This window comes from Hypanus sabinus, chromosome 14, assembly GCF_030144855.1.
Source record: "Hypanus sabinus isolate sHypSab1 chromosome 14, sHypSab1.hap1, whole genome shotgun sequence".
In the NCBI taxonomy this organism is placed as follows: domain Eukaryota; kingdom Metazoa; phylum Chordata; class Chondrichthyes; order Myliobatiformes; family Dasyatidae; genus Hypanus; species Hypanus sabinus.
The window spans coordinates 107,682,497-107,698,835 of NC_082719.1; the positions used below are offsets into that span (position 1 = coordinate 107,682,497).

Sequence of the window (16,339 nt, forward strand, 5' to 3'; positions counted from 1 at the left end):
ACTTCCAGCTCCATAGCTGGGGGAAGATCCAATGCATCCCACAGTAACTTTCCGACAAAGTCCGTTATAGATGAGCCCTCCGCTCCTTCGGGAACGTTGTAGATTCTGATATTTTTCCGCCGTGATCTTCCCTCCAAATCGAGCAGTTTACCTTCTTGGTGATGTATGATTTTTATTGTCTTGCTCAGTATCCGCTCCACATTTTGAATGCGATCTTCCACCTTTTCAATTCGAGTCTCTGCCATCACTATTTTTTGATTGACGCTGGTGAGCTCTGACTTGATATCACAGAGCTGCTGCTTTATATCTTTCTGGACCTTCATTATTTCTTTCAGGATTTCGAAGATATTCGCCGCTTCATCTGAACGAGGCCCAGCAGCCACCTCGCTAGCACGCGGTCGGGCCGGAGAGCTGCTCGCTGCACTCCTCTTGGACACAGGCTCCGCAGTGTCGCTTTTTTTATTTCCATTTCTTCTCCCCATTCTTGCCCCTCTTTTCAGTTCAAATATTTTTTAAAAATATTATATTTGATGGGATAACGGGGCTTAATACGCATTTTTCTGGAGGAGCTAGTGACTTAAGCTGCCATTCTCAACGATGATGTCACTAGAAAAAACAGCCTAGTAATTTCTGAGGTAGGGACATGTTCAGCACAGCTTTGTGGGCCGAAGGGCCTGTATTGTACTGTAGGTTTTCTATGTTTCTCCCCGCAGCCTCTGTCACTCCAGAGAATACAACTCAAGTTTGTCTAACCTCTTGTTATAGAACTTGCCCTCTAATCCAGGCAACATTCCTGATGAACCTCTTCTGCACCCTCTCCAAAACTTCAACATCTTTCCTCTCATGGGGCAACCAGAACTGTATGCAATGTTGCAGGTTTTTGTGTGAGGGAACCTGAGGAAAGAGCTGGAGCAAGAACACAAATAGGGTTTACCCTACATGAACGCATGGTTGCTCTGCACTCTGTATCCCACCTTGATATGGACCTGTAGTGTATTTAACTTCAACTGCTTGTGTCTCTGGCCAGTAATAAACTACCAAGTGGAGGTGTGCACGGGAGATGTCACTGGAGCCGGTACTGATGCTAAAGTCTTCATCCAGATGTATGGAAAACTCGGGAAAACTGAATTAATCCGTCTCCATAGTCGTTCAGACAATTTTGTCCGAGGAGAAACAGAAATGTTTAAGGTAGGCTTGGGTGCAGGGAGACTGAAGGAGAGGGTCTGGGGGGTGGGGATGGAGGAGAGAGTGGTTGTTACATCAAGCAGGATTGGGATCAGGACCCACACCACCAGGTTCAGGAACAATCAAACAGTGTAATCTCAGAATTCATCCATCATCTGGGACACCCACCATCCAGGTCATGCTCTCTTCTCACTGCTGCCATCAGGAAGAAGGTACTGGAGCCTCAGGACTCACACCACCAGCTTCAGGAACAGTTATTGCCCCTCAACAATTAGGCTCCTGAACCAGAGGGGATAACTTCACTCACCCCAACACTGAACTGCTCCCACACCCTATGGACTCACTTTCAAAGACTCTTCATCTCATGTTCTCAATATTTATTGCTTATTTATTTATTTATTATTTATTTTTGTATTTTGTATGCTGGAAATCCAGAGCAAATATACAAGATGCTGGGGAAACTCAGTAGGTCAAGCAGTATCTATGGAGGGGAATAAACAGTCGATGTTTCAGCTCAAGACCCTTCATCAGGACTGGAAAGGGAGGGGGAAGAAGCCGGAATAAGAAAGTGGGGGAGGGGAAGGAGTAATGGGTGAGACCAGGTGAGGGGGACAGAAGGTGAGTGGGTGATGGAGGGGAATGAAGTGAGAAGCTGGGAGGTGAAAGGTGGAAAAGGCAAAGGGCTGAAGAAGAAGGAATCTGATAGAGGGCAGTGGACCATGGGAGAAAGAGAAGGGGGAGGATCACCTATGAGAGGTGATAGGCAGGCTGTGTACACGTAGGGCCAGTATTGCTCTAATTCCTGAGCAGAATGAGATCCTTTGAAGTATGCTGGCCTCTACTTCACATGCTCTACCAGTCTGTTGTTGCCAGTACAATCTTCTATACGGAGACATGATCCACTCTCGCTGATCACGGTACGTGAAGACAGAGGAGGACACCACGGGCGTTCTGCCGCAGGCAAATATGAGAATTTTTAGAAGCATGGTTCTCCTCTGATAACTCTGTAAACAAACATATCAAAGTATATGCCATCTACCAATGCCTAAGAACCAGTAGAATTCGGAGGTCAGCTGAAGGATAGCCAATCAGGACCTAGGCAATCGAATGACCCTAGCTACCAACATTCACAATCCTAAACCAGACTGCATGCATTTAGGTGAGAGGGAATAATTTTAAACAAGATGTAAAGGGCAAGTTTTTTACACAGAGAGTGGTGGGTGCCTGTAAAGGCAAATAGAGGTGTTTAAGAGACGTTTCAATAGACGCATGAATATGAGAAAAAAAATGATATGAACATTATGTCGACAAAGGGGATTAGTTTAGTTGGTCATTTGATTCCTAATGTAATTGGTTCAGCACAATGTTGTGGGCCACAGGGCCTGTTCTTGTGCTATACCGCTCTGTGTTCAATATAAACTCCCTTTGATTCAAGAGAGGCTGCTAGGGATAGCGGAGAAATTACTTTAGTCAGAGGGTGGTAAATCTGTGGAATTTTTTTGCCACAAGCAGCTGTGGAATCCAAGTCATTGGGTGTATTTAAGGCAGAGATAGATAGGTTCTTGATTAGCCAGGGAAACAAAGGGTATGGGGAGAAGGCAGGGGTGTGGGGATGACTGGAAGAATTGGATCAACCCATGATTGAATGGCGGAGCAGACTCGATGGGCCGAATGGCCCACTTCTGCTTCTGTATCTTATGGTCTTACGTTTACACTTCACAGTTCAAGGTAAATTTATTATCAAAGTATATATATGCATTTATTTAGAGATACAGTGTAGAACAGTCCCTCAGTCCCTTCTGGCCCAATGAGCCACACTGCCCAGGAATCCACCAATTTAACATAGAATTTAGAAATCCACAGCACATTACAGGCCCTTTGGCCCACAATGTTGTGCCAACCATGTAACCTACTCTAGAAACTGTCAATAATTACCCTACCGAATAGCCCTCTATTTCTCTAAGCTCCACTGACCCACCACTCTCTGTGAAGAACTTACCTCTGACATCGCCCTTGTACCTACTTCCAAGCACCTTAAAACTATTCCCACTTGTGTTAGCCATCTCAGCCCTCTGGCTATCCATACGATCAATGCCCCTCATCATCTTATACACCTCTATCATGTCACCTCTCATCCTCTGTCACTCCATGGAGAAAAGGCCGAGTTCACTCAACCACTTAATCCTAACTTACTCACAGAACTATTTACAATGACAACTTAACTTATTAACCAGTATGTCGGACTGTGGAAGGAAACCCACATGTTGATGGGTGATGCACCATCAATAACTCTCTCTGAGATGTAAAGGCGAGATATTGGCTTTTATTGACTGGAAGAAGGAACAAGCAGTGGTTGTCCACCATATTACATCCTGGAGACAGAGAGGCCGGGCTCAGACCTCAATCGCCTTTATACCGGGGTCTGTGGGAGGAGCCACAGGAGTAGTCAGCAGGGGGCGTGTCCAGACAGGTATATGTAGTTCACCACAATGGGAAAGATGTACAAGCTTTTTACAGAGTGCCGGAATTGAATTCCAAACTCCGATGACACAAGCTAACTACTCACTATCCCATGGTGGTGCCCCAATAGGTCATACTACCCTGAGTTACATTTTCTTGTGGGTATTCACAGTAAATACAAAGAAGCACAATAGAATAAATGAAAAACTGTACACAAACTAATGTGCAAAAGACAACAGATTATGCAAATACAAAAAAGAAAACAAAATATTAATAATAAGTAAATAATGAACATTGAGAACGTGAGTTGTAGATTCCTTGAAAGTGAGAACATAGATTGTGGGATCAGCTCAGTAATTGGGTAGCTGATTTCATTTTGATTTTACTAAGGCAGTGAAAAGGCATTTCTTATTTCCTCAGTCAACAGCCAACATAGTCAAAGTCCCCGCCCTCACTGGGCATTCTCTCTTCTCCCCAGTCATCAGGCAGAAGGTTCAAAAGCCTGAAAGCACGTGCCACCAGACTCCAGTACAGCTTCTATGCTACTGTTATATGACTTTTGAATGGTCTCCTAGTACAAAAAGATGAACTTTTGACCTCACAATTTACCTCATTATGATCTTGTACCTTACTGTCTACCTGCACTGCACTTCCTCTGTGGCTGTCACACCTTATTCCGTATTGTTATTGGTTTACCTTGTTCTACCTCAATGTATAATGATCTGATATGTATGAACACTATACAAGACAAGCTTTTCACGGTATCTCCATACGTGTGAGAATTTTAAACCAATTCCAATTGCCTGAAGGGGGAGCACACCACTGCCCTGGTTTCGGTAACATTTCTTTTGATCTTGGCCTATTTTTGTTCCTGTGATTATGTCCTTACTCTCTGATGAAGTGGCTGTTTTGCACATTCACAGATTGAGGCATTGGATGTGGGCAGATTGGTAAAACTACGTGTGGGCCATGATGGGAGTGGTATTGCTCCAGGCTGGTTCCTGGACTGCATCAGGATCAGCCGTCTGAAGCTCCAGACTGTGGAGGATGACAAAAAGAAGAAGAAGAAGAAAAAGAAGGTAGAGGAGGATGTGAATGCCATACCAGAGGAAGTGGTGGAGACCTACACTTTCAACTGTCAACGCTGGCTGGCCAGCGACGAGGGAGACCGACAGCTGGTGGTGGAACTCCTGCCAGAAGATGCTGAGGACCTGGAAGGTAAGGGAGATTCCTGGCTCATTTTCATCTTTGATAAATCACTTCACTTACACTGTTGAAGGGAGTCATGTCACTAATATAGAAAGGCTGAGAGATAGAGTGGGTGTAGAGAAATTGTTTCCTGTAGTGGGGGAGTCTAGGACCAAAGGGCATGGCATCAGAATGGAATGACGTCCATTTGGAACACAGATGAGGGGGAATTTCTTTAGCTAGAGGGTGTTGAATCTGTGGAATTTGCTGCTACAAATGGTTGTGGAAGCTGATAGGTTCTTAATTAGTCAGGGGATCGAAGGTTCTGGAGAGAAGGCAGGAGAATGGGGTTGAAAGGGATAATAAATCAGCCATGTTGAAATGCTGAAGCAGTCCAGATGGGCTCAATGAGCCTAATTCTGCTCCTTGGTCTTGTGGCCTAATGGTCTAAAACTGGTCACAGTCACAGTAAAGAAAAGAACAAAAAACCAAAAGGGCCCAGTTTTTTGGAACAGTCTAATGTGCACAAGTTGAAGCTCACAGTTTCCCCAAGTCACCGATCCTCAATCGATCTCACCCCGCTCCATGTCAAATCCTACGACCTCATCTCTCCAGCGTCTTCTGTCTTCATTTCTCTCGAACAACAAAAAAAAACACAAGCCCAGCCTTTGTGCCCCTCACCAGAGACACCTTCCCTTCAATTCGACCATCCTAATTGGATGGCGGACATGCCTGCTCATCTCTTATCCTCAACAATAACCGAAACATAAGTGGAAAATAAGCAGCTCATGCAGAACAGCACAAAATGCAATATATACAGCAGAACAGTAACATAATATAAACCAGGGCATTACACTTCTCTCCCCACCAAAATAGTCATGTCCTCATGACCTTGAAATAATTTGTCACCTCATCTTAATACCACCGTTTTCAAAGGAATTTCATACTGTCAGCACCTCCAATCCATTTGTAAAGGGTAGGGACATATCTATCTCACTAGGGGGATAGTTGCAACGCTCTGTTCCCCCGCTGCTACATAGGCCAGCCTATCTGGGGGTCTCCTGACTCTTTGAGACCTCCTTACCCCATCATCTACTTCTTCAGTTTCAGACACACTTTGGGATACTTCTGGTCTACATGGCAAGGCCTCCCCCAGTCTATCACTCATGCCTTCAGGTCACTCTGCCACTTGGCTGAGTTCTGCTTCTTCCTTTTTACTGTCCTGCTGAAACCCGGGCTGTCCACAGATAGATCCCCCCCCCCCCCCCCCACCGATTTCACCTGCCTCTGCATGAGCAGGGTTGGGAATCTCTTCCTCAGTCAGTGGGGAGTCAGCAAAGGGCAGCAAATGCCACACCCCGATTTCCTTATCGTCGGAGTCAGTATCCCATTCAGGGTCAGGGGCGGGAGCTGGTCTAATCTCTCCTGCTGTTGGTCCTGCAGTCACCCCGTGTTGCCACAGAGACCTCTTATTAGGTGTAGGCTCCAAGTCGGGGTCTGGGTCAACCTGCACCTCCTGTCCCAGGGGCAGAAGGTGGCTCCGATGGAGAATCTTGACAGGCCCATTCACATCCTCCGGTTTCACCTGGAAAACTGGTACATCGGCATCTGACTGTCCACCACATAGGGTGTAGCCACCCAGTCGTCAACCAAGTTATGCTTTCCAGGTAGCCCCAAATTCCTTATGAGGACCCGGTGTCCTGGCATGAGTTAGGAGAACCTTACCTTTTGATCATACCTCCTCTTATTTCCTTGATTCTGCTTGGTAGCCGTGAGCTCAACTAATTCATAAGCGTTTTTCAGCTCTCTTCTCATATCAGACACATTCTTCAGATAAATCTTCAGTAGTAGGTCTTCCTCGTCTGCCCCAAAACAAAGATCAATGGATAACCTTGCCTCACGCCCAAACATCAGTTAATATGGCAAGTACCCGGTGGCTTCATTCTGTGTACAATTGTAGCAGTGGACCAGTTGACTCCACTTGTTCTTCTTGCTGATCTCCAGGGTTCCGAGCATGTTCAGCAAAGTCCGATTAAACCTCTTGGGCTGGGGTCACCCTGTGGATGATAAGGCCTTGACTTCTCATCTCCAAGCATGCTCAGTAACTCATGCATGAGCCTACTCTCAAAATCCCATCCTTGATCACTATGTATTCACCTGTGGAGGCCATAATAAATTAAATACTTCTCCCTCAACACTTTGGTCACAGTGGATACTCTCTGATCCTTAGTAGGGAAGGCTTGCGCATATCTGGTGTAGTGATCCATAATGACCAAGACATTTGCCGTGTTGCTGGCATCTGGCTTTATTGACAAGAAATCTATAGACACCAGGTCAAGTGGCCCCGCACTCTGCAAATGGGACAACGGAGCAACCCTCATAAGCAGCATCTTCCTCCGTATACATCCAATGCACTTGCAGTACTCTTCAACCTCCGGCTTCACTCAATGCCCACGTCATCTTGCTGAGAAGCTGCCACTTCCCCAAGACTCAATTCTGCAACTGCTTTGTCTTCAGAGCAATCAGGTTGCAGTGAGCTTGTGGAATGGCACCATCAGAAGCTCCCGATTGATCTACCGCTCGATCCTGCCCTTGCCTTCCCTCTGCCTTCACCATGATGGCAAACTGGCACATGGCTTTCACTCCCGGGGAAGGAACGCTTTCCCACTCCTCGTCCCCGTCCAGACCCTCATGTGCATTGTATTCGCATCAACGTTCCTACTTCCTGGCCGGTACTTTAGGCTGAAATCAGGCAGACAACACCGCCAACCACCGATGATGGCCTGTGGCATCCAATTTTGCTAAGGTCAGGATTTAAGTTAGGGGATTGTTGTCTGTCTTTACCTCAAAACTTGGCACCATAGAGGTAGTCTCTCGGCTTATCCACCACAGCCCATTTCAATGCCAGGATCTCCAACCTGTGTGTGGGATCATTTTTCTCAGAGGGTGACAGACTTCGGCTGACAAACGCAACAGGTCTCCACCTAGTGCCCTGATCCTGATACAGGACACCCCCTAAGCCCTCTCTGCTGGCATCTGAATGCAATACATAGGGTAATCGGGGGACTGCAAAAGCCAGCACAGACACCTGGGTCAGTATCTCCTTCAGCAAATGAAAGGCCTCTTCACATTTCACATCCCACCTTGGTCCAAAAGGCTCCAAAGGGCTAAGATACTCTTTAGCCTCCTCCCCTTTTGTCCACCTCCCTTTCTTCCCCAAAGGAGGGTAACCACACAGAAGCTGATTCACCGGGTGACTCACTTTTGCGTTGCACCTCACGAACCTCTGATAGTAACCACAGAGCCCAAGGAACAAGCACAAAGCGCTCAGTCTGGGGCCTTGGCCATGTGGTCTCCGCCTCTGTCTTAGCCGGATCCATACTCCATCCCGTGAGACTATGTGCTGAACATAGCTGATGGACGTTTTGCAGAACTGGCACTTGTCCAGGGAAAGTTTTAAACTTCAGCTTTCAGGTGGCCCAGCACCTTCAGTAGCCTCAATTCATGTTCCTCCAATTTGGACCCGAATACTATGAGGTGATCCAGATACGCCAATTCCTCAAGGAAGTTCGTATCCCCCACTGACATGCTGGAAAGTTGCTGGGACTCCTGATCTGCCTTTCCACCTCTGCAGGTGCCAGTCGCCATGACCTCTCTCTGAATGTGGTGTCCTTGGTCACCCGGATGGTGTGACCAGTGCACATTGAAACCTCTGAATGTTGAAAGGACTAGACAAGGTGGATGTGGAGAGAATGTTTCTTCTGGTGGGGGGGCGGATCCAGAGCTAGAGGGCACAGCCTCAAAATTGAGGGGCAACCTTTTAGAACAGAAGTAAGGAAGTTTTTTTTTAGCCATAGAGTGGTGAACCTGTGGAATGCTCTGTCACAGACTGCAGTGGAGGCCAAGTCTGTGGGTATATTTAAAGCGGAAGCTGATAGATTCCTGATTGGTCAAGGCATCAAAGGATACGGTGAGAGGGCAGGTGTATGGGGCTGAGTGGGATCTGGGATCAGCCATGATGAGGTAGCAGAGCAGACTCGATGACCTGAATGGCCTAAATATGCTCCTATGTCTTATGGTCTGTATTTCCCTCTCCACAGATTCTACCTGTCCTACGGAGTCTTTCCGGCATTCCCTGTTTTTATGATGTTGACAGATTTTTCTTCATCTTTGTATTTACAGAGAACTCGTACACTGTCCATGTGTTTACTGGGAATGTCCTCGGTGCAGGAACAGATGCGAATGTCTTCATTAACATTTACGGTGAGACAACTGACACAGGAGAACGACACCTCAAGAGGTCAAATCATCTCAACAAGTTTGAAAAAGGACAGGTAGGGTATAACTGTCAGAGTGGAGGGGGTTATCTTTTGTATATCGTGTGTTTGTCCATCCCTGTCATCAGAGATCCAGAGAGATATTGATATGTAGGAACTTGAACATTTTCACTCTTTCCACTTCTGATCCCTCTATGAAGACTGGCATGTGTTCCCTTGTCTTACTCTTTCTGAAGTCCACAATCATCTCTTGTTGACATTGAATACAAGGTTGAAGCTGCAACACTATTCAACTACCTGTTCAAGATGGTACTAGTGTGAAACGTTCCCTCAGTCAACATCTTCCACATAGCTCATGAAAATATCCCTTTTATATCTTTTTTCCATATTAAATGTGTTTCTGGGACTGTTGGAGCCTGTGATTTACAGTTTGGCAATCGATTGAGTGATCCTGCACTTTGCTGTCTCCCAGAAGATTCCAGGGAGCGAGTGCATACTTGGACAACTTTGGTTAGAAGAAACTTTGAGCTGGGGTGCAGGCCACTGTTCAACTCCATTTCACCTGTCAAGGCAGGTTGAGACCTTGAGGCAAACGTGGAAATGAGTGAGAGTTTCCATGCCAACTGCGTGCCTTTTGATTGCTGCTGAAAAAGGAATCTGTGAGCGGCCTATCACTCTGTGGCTTGCTGTGCCAGGGAGGTAGGCCTCACTGCCTCATGTGGTATCCCTCTCTTTCGATGAATGTCGGTGATATCGGAGGATAGTATTGTGGTTCTGTGCTTGTGGATTGTGGACTTTTTCCCAATGCTACCTTGCCCGTTCCTCTTCTGTTTTGTTGTGTGTGGGGAGGGTGATTGGGGTTGATGTTCTGTTGTGTTCTGTTAGTTTTTTGTGCCAGTGAGGGGTTGTGTTTTGGGGGTCGATATTCCAGTTCTGTTTTGTGTGTTGGGATGGGGAGTTTTGGAGGGGCAGGTTGAAGATTGGGATGCTGTCTGTTTTTGTGGGGGTGGTGGTGCAGTGGATGGGGTGTTGTGCAGGTGAGGGGTTTCTTTTTGGGGGGTCAATGTTCCAGTTCCATTTTGTGTGTTAGGATGGGGAGTTTTAGGGGGGTGTGGATTGATGATTGGGATGCTGTTTGTTTTTGTGGGGTGGTGTTTGATGTTTCTTTCTGATCGACTTTCATATTCTTCCTTGTTTTGTGGCTATCTGGAGAAGACAAATTTCAGAGTTGGATGCGGATACATGCTTTGATAATGAAGTTCTGAAATTCTGCCAACAATGGTGGTATCATCAGCATTTGAGCTGTACCTGGTTGCATTGTCATTGATGTAGACAGACTAAAGCAGTGGGCTAAGCATACATCCCTGAGGTGTGCCAATGTTGACTGTCAGTGAGGTGGAGATGCTGTTTCCGATTGGCACAGATCATGGTCTTCTGGTTAGGAAGTTGAGGATCCAGTTGCAGAGGGAGGTACAGAGGCCCAGGTTCTGGAGCTTTTCCATCAGAACTGTGGGAATGATGGTGTTAAACACTGAACTGTAGTCAATAAACAGCACCCTGATGTAGATATTTGTGTTGTCCAGGTGATCCAAGGCCACGTAAAGAGCTAATGAGATTGTGTCTGCAGTAGATCTATTGTAGTGATAGGCAAATTGCAGTGGGCCCAACCTCTAAAAGCACTTCTCTGTCGTAGACGTGAGTGCTATTGGATGATAGTCGCTAAGGCAGCTCACCCTGCTTTTCTTGGGTACTGGTCTAATTGATGCCATAGAACCATAGAACATTACAGCACAGAAAGAGGCCTTTTGGCCCTTCTTGGCTGTGCCGAACCATTTTTCTGCCTAGTAGCACAGACCTGCACCTGGCCCATATCTCTCCATACACCTCTCATCCATATACCCGTCCAAGTTTTTCTTAAATGTTAGAAGTGAGCCCACATTTACCACTTCATCTGGCAGCTCATTCCACACTCCCACCACTCTCTGTCTGAAGAAGCCCCCCCCCCATGTTCCCTTTAAACTTTTCCCCCTTCGTCCTTAACCTATGTCCTCTGTTTTTTTTTCTCCCCTAGCCTCAGTGGAAAACGCCTCCTTGCATTCACTCTATCTATACCCATCATAATTTTATATACCTCTATCAAATCTCCCCTCATTCTTTTATACTCCAGGGAATATTTTATTTATTATTTTTTTCTCTCTCTGCTAGATTATGTATTGCATTGAATTGCTGCTAAGTTAACAAATTTCACGTCACATGCCTGCGATAATAAATCTGATTCTGATTCTGAACTTCTGTTGTAAGTGCACTTTATTACTTGTTAATTTATTCATGGTAATATTACTTTCTTTTATGTGTGTGAACTATATGTCTTATGTTGTTCCACCTTGATCCAGAGGAACATTGTTTCGTTTGATTGTATATATGTGTATGGTTGTGTGTGAGTTATATTTACTGTGTTGTTATACCTTGGTCCAGAGGAACGATGTTTCATTTGATGGTTTACATGTGTACAGTTGTATGAAAATAAACTGAACCTGAACTTGAACATGAGAATTTTTGGCGAAATTTCAGTTTTGTCACGCACTTTCTCCAATACACAGCAAAAGAAATGTGGTGAAAAATCCTCAGCTGTGCCTGCAACTGGTGTCCTGCGAAGTCCACACAGTATATGAGTGAATTTCTTCCTTCTTTCCTTGCAATTTTTGTCGACCTTGTGTTGATTTTCCTGTAGGATTTATATTAATCATATAAATGAGAACGTATTAATCCCACAGGGAAAACAACATGTTACCTAACCAGGTGTCCCTCGACCTTACAGGAGACTAGTGCACAAATTGCATGGACCCTAGCAGAGATATTTAAATCACCTCCCTCTGGTGCTCCTCCCCTTTTCTTCCATGGTCTTCTATTCTCTCCTACCAGATTCCCCCTTCTTTCACTTATCAACTTCCCAGCTGTTTACTTCACCTCTCTGCCTCTCCCAGCTTCACCCATCACCCACCACCTTGTACTTCTTCCTCCTCTCCCCCACCTTCTTGCTCTAACTTCTCATCCTTTTCTCCAGTCCTGCTGAAGGGCCTTGGCTTGAACCATCAACTGTACTCTTTTCTATAAATGCTGCCTGTCCTGCTGAGATCCCCCAGCAATTTGTGCGTGTTGCTAGCAATCTGTTTCATTGTTTTAAACATTCATAGACAGTGATATGGGAGTGATGAACAAGACTCTGAAGACTCACTCTCAAAGTTCTCAGAACTACTTGTTCGCCTCTGCCATTAGAGTACTGATGGTTAGTGAACAGACCGATGAACGCTACCACACTGCTTTTACTCCCCTTTTGAACCACTTCTGAAATTCAATTTCAAATATACATTTCTTATTGTAATTTATAGTATTTTATTTACAGCATAGCCACAGAACTAAAAAATTCACTACATATGTCAATGATATTAAATCTGATTCTGATCTTTTCAGAGCACACGTTTTCATGTTTATATTTTTTTACAACACAGGAGACCATTCAGTCCATCAAATTCATGTTGGTTCTTTGAGCATCCCCAATAATACCCCATTTGTTTTCTTCTGACCTACTCTCACCCACACCTGCATCAACTTATCATCTTGCTATCTTTCTCCAATAATTGTTTGCTTATATTTCTTATCGTAACTTCCAGGAATATTATGTATTGCTTTGTAATTCTGATGCAAAACGAATTTCACATCTGTCAGTGACAATAAGTCTGATTCTGATTTGTTCACTGATCCCTCACTTCAAGACATAGAGCACAACAGCACAGAAAGGGGCCTTTTGGCCCATTTACCACATACTAGCACACCTCAGAAGGAAATTTACAGCAGCCAGTTAAACACGTTGCACACCTTCAGAATTTGAGAGAAAACTGGGGCATCTGGGGAAAGCTGTGAGGGAGCATGCTAACTCCTCACAGACAGCAGCCAGGGTGGAGATTGAGACCCTGACTCCTGTGTATTTGAATTCTGGGTGGGCTGGGAGCACCCAGAGAATGCCCATGTGGTGATGGGGAGAAAGTATAAGCTGCTTCCTGACAGTGGCTGTAACTGAGCCCTGAGCACTGATTGCTTGCTCTGTGAAGCATTGTGCTAACTACTACGTTACTGTGCCCTAGTTACAATGTTAAATTGTTTGAATGCAGGAAGATATATTCATGGTCAAAGCCATTGACTTGGGGACATTAAAGAAAGTCCGAATTCGGCACGATAACGCAGGGGGGTATGCAGCCTGGTTCCTGGACCGGGTGGAGATCGTCGATGAGAAGGATGACACCAGGTGAGTTCTGAGGCTCGTGAAAAGATTTCATACTGACTGAAAGCATTTCCCTATCTTGCAGTTTGAACAATTTCCTATCCTCCTTTCAACAAGTAAATAAATTATTTACAGAGCAAAATTATATCTACTTCCTGCTTTCTTTTAAAGACTTGCATGAAGAGATCTTTTTATTTATTTATTCAGATACAGCTTGGAACAGACACTCCTGTCCCTTTGAGCTGTACTACACAGCAACCCCGATTTAACCCTATCTCACTCAAGGGACATTTTACAACGATCAATTAACCTACTGATTGGTACGTCTTTGTACCGTGGGAGAAAACTGGAACAGCCAGAGGAAACTCACACATTCCACCAGGAGGACAAAGACACTCCTTACAAAGGATGCTGGGACTGAACTTACCCCGAGCTCTAATCCCATTGCACTGACTGCTACATGACCATTTTGAAATGATTACAGGGAAAGTGACAAGATGAAGTTATTTTATAGAAAGAAAGCTGTGAGTAACTCAGCAGAGATAGCATCAGAGTGAACTGGTGAAAGGGGCAGATGGAGTTCAACCCAGAAAAGTGTGAAGTGGAAGGTTGGGAACATCTTGAAGAACATGTTAGGGATCTGGAGCAGTGGCTGGATGACCTTCAGCTATCCGGGAGAATGAGGAGATGGTCGATCAGAGTTACAGGGGAGTAGTCACCCCGAAGTTGCGGGAGGTGAGAGGCTGGGTGACCATCAGGAGAAATGTAAATGTAAATAGGCAGTTAGCACAGAGCATCACTGTGGCCACGCCCCTCAATAATAAGTATACCGCTTTGGATACTGTTGTGGGGGATGACCTGCCAGGGGAATGCCACGGAGACCGGGTTACAGGCACTGACCATGGGTCCATGGTGCAGAAAGGAAAGAGGGAGCGGTAGTGATGGGGAACTCTGTAGTGAGGGGAACAGACAGGAGATTCTGTGGATGTGAACGGGACATCCAATTGGTATGTTGCCTCCTATGTGACAGAGTCAGGGACATCTTGGACTGTGTCCACCACATTTTGGAGAGGGAGGGAGAGCAGCCAGATGTCTTGGTACATATTGGTACCAATGACATAGAAAGAAAAAGCAATGAGGCCCTGAAAAGAGAATTTAGAGGGCTAGGTAGAATGCTAGTAATTTCTGGATTGCTACCTGATCTACACACCAGAGAGGCTAGACGCAGGATGATTTGGCAGATAAATGCCTGGCTGAGAAGCTGGCACAGGGCTTCAAGTTCTTGGAGATTTGGGATCTCTTCTGGGGGAGGCATGACCTGTTCAAAAGTGACAGATTGCCCCTGAACCCGAGGGGAACCAATATTCTCACGGGCATATTTATTAGTGCTATTGGGGAGGGTTTAAACTAATTTGGTAAGGGGGTGGGGCCAGAGTGAAGGGACTTGGATAAGACGGATGGTTGAAAAGCAAAGATAGCATGTAGTCAGACTGTCAGGAAATGGTAGGCAGATGATAGGACATAATTGGAACCAGCAGGGTGAGTATCAGTGCATTAGGGAAGCAGAATCAAAAAGGGTAGCAAATACAGTACTCAGTGTTATATCTCAATGCACAGAGTATAAGAAATAAGATGGATGATCTTGTTGCACTGTTACAGATTGTCAAGTATGATGTTGTGGCCATCACTGAACTGTGGCTGAAGGATGGTTTTAGTTGAGAGCTGAATGTCCAAGGTTACACGTTGTATCAGAGGGATAGGAAGGTAGGGAGAGGGGGTGCTGTGGCTCAACTGGTAAAGAATGGCATCAAATCAGTAGAAAGAGGTGATATAGGATCGGGAGGTGTTGAATCCTTGTGGGTTGAGGTAAGAAACTCCAAGGGCAAAAGGATGTTGATGGCAGTTATATACAGGCCTCCCAAAAGTAGCTGGGATGTGGACCACAGATTACAACAGGAAATAGAAAAAGCAAGTCAAAAGGGCAATGTTATGATAATCATGGGAGATCTTAGCATGCTGGTCGATTGGGAAAATAAGGTTGAATATGTATCGCAAGAGAATGAGTTTGTTGAATGTCTAAGAGATGGCTTTTTAGAGCAGTTTGTCATTGAGCCTACTGGAGATCAGCTCTACTGGATTGGGTGTTATGTAATGAACCAGAGACGATTAGGAGATAGCGATCACAATATGATTGAGTTCAACTTGAAATTTGATAGAAAATAAAGTCTGATGTAGCCATATTTCCGTGGAGTAAAGGAAATTACAGAGAGGAGTTCACCAAAGTAAATTGGAAGGAAATGCTGCCAGGGATGACAGCAGAGCAGCAAAGGCATGTGTTTCTGGGAAAAATGAGAAAGAAGCAGGATAGATGTATTCAAAAACAAATAAGTGCTCAAATGGTATAATAGTACAACCATGGCTGACAAGGGAAGTCAAAGCTAATTTGAAATCAAAAGAGAGGGCAACAAAGCAGAAAATAGTGGAAAGGTAGAGGATTAGGATGCTTTTAAAAACCTACAGAAAGCAACTGTAAGAATCATTAGGAGGGAAAAGATGAAATATGAAAGCAAACTAGCAAACAGTATCAAGGTGGATAGAAAAAGTTTTCTCAAGAATATGAAAAAATTAAAGGTGTGAGTGGATATAGGACCCCGACAAAATGAGGCCGGAGAAATAATAATGGGGGATAAGGAGATGGCTGATGAATGAAATGAATATTTTGCATTATTCTTCACTGTGGAAGACACTAGCAGTGTGTCAGATGTTGAACCATGTGAGGGAAGAGAGGTGGGTCCAGTTACTATTACAAGAGAGAAGGTGCTCAAAAAGCTGGAAGACCTAAAGGTACATACGCTACCTGGAGCAGGTGAACTGAACCCTAGGGTTCTGAAAGAGGTAGCGGTAGAGATTGTGGAGCCATTAATAATGATCTTTCAAGTGTTATTGGACT

The 16,339-nt window shown here is 45.0% G+C and overlaps 1 protein-coding gene across 1 annotated transcript in view; it reads left to right on the top strand.

The window, feature by feature from the left end:
• loxhd1b (lipoxygenase homology PLAT domains 1b) overlaps positions 1–16,339 on the top strand; it is a 388,496-nt gene that overhangs the window by 219,908 nt on the left and 152,249 nt on the right. Inside the window, exons 24-27 of the mRNA XM_059989781.1 lie at positions 1,028–1,188; positions 4,569–4,863; positions 9,016–9,167; positions 13,280–13,413. Of these exons, the coding sequence (XP_059845764.1) occupies positions 1,028–1,188; positions 4,569–4,863; positions 9,016–9,167; positions 13,280–13,413 (742 nt within the window). The remainder of the gene's footprint in view (positions 1–1,027; positions 1,189–4,568; positions 4,864–9,015; positions 9,168–13,279; positions 13,414–16,339) is intronic.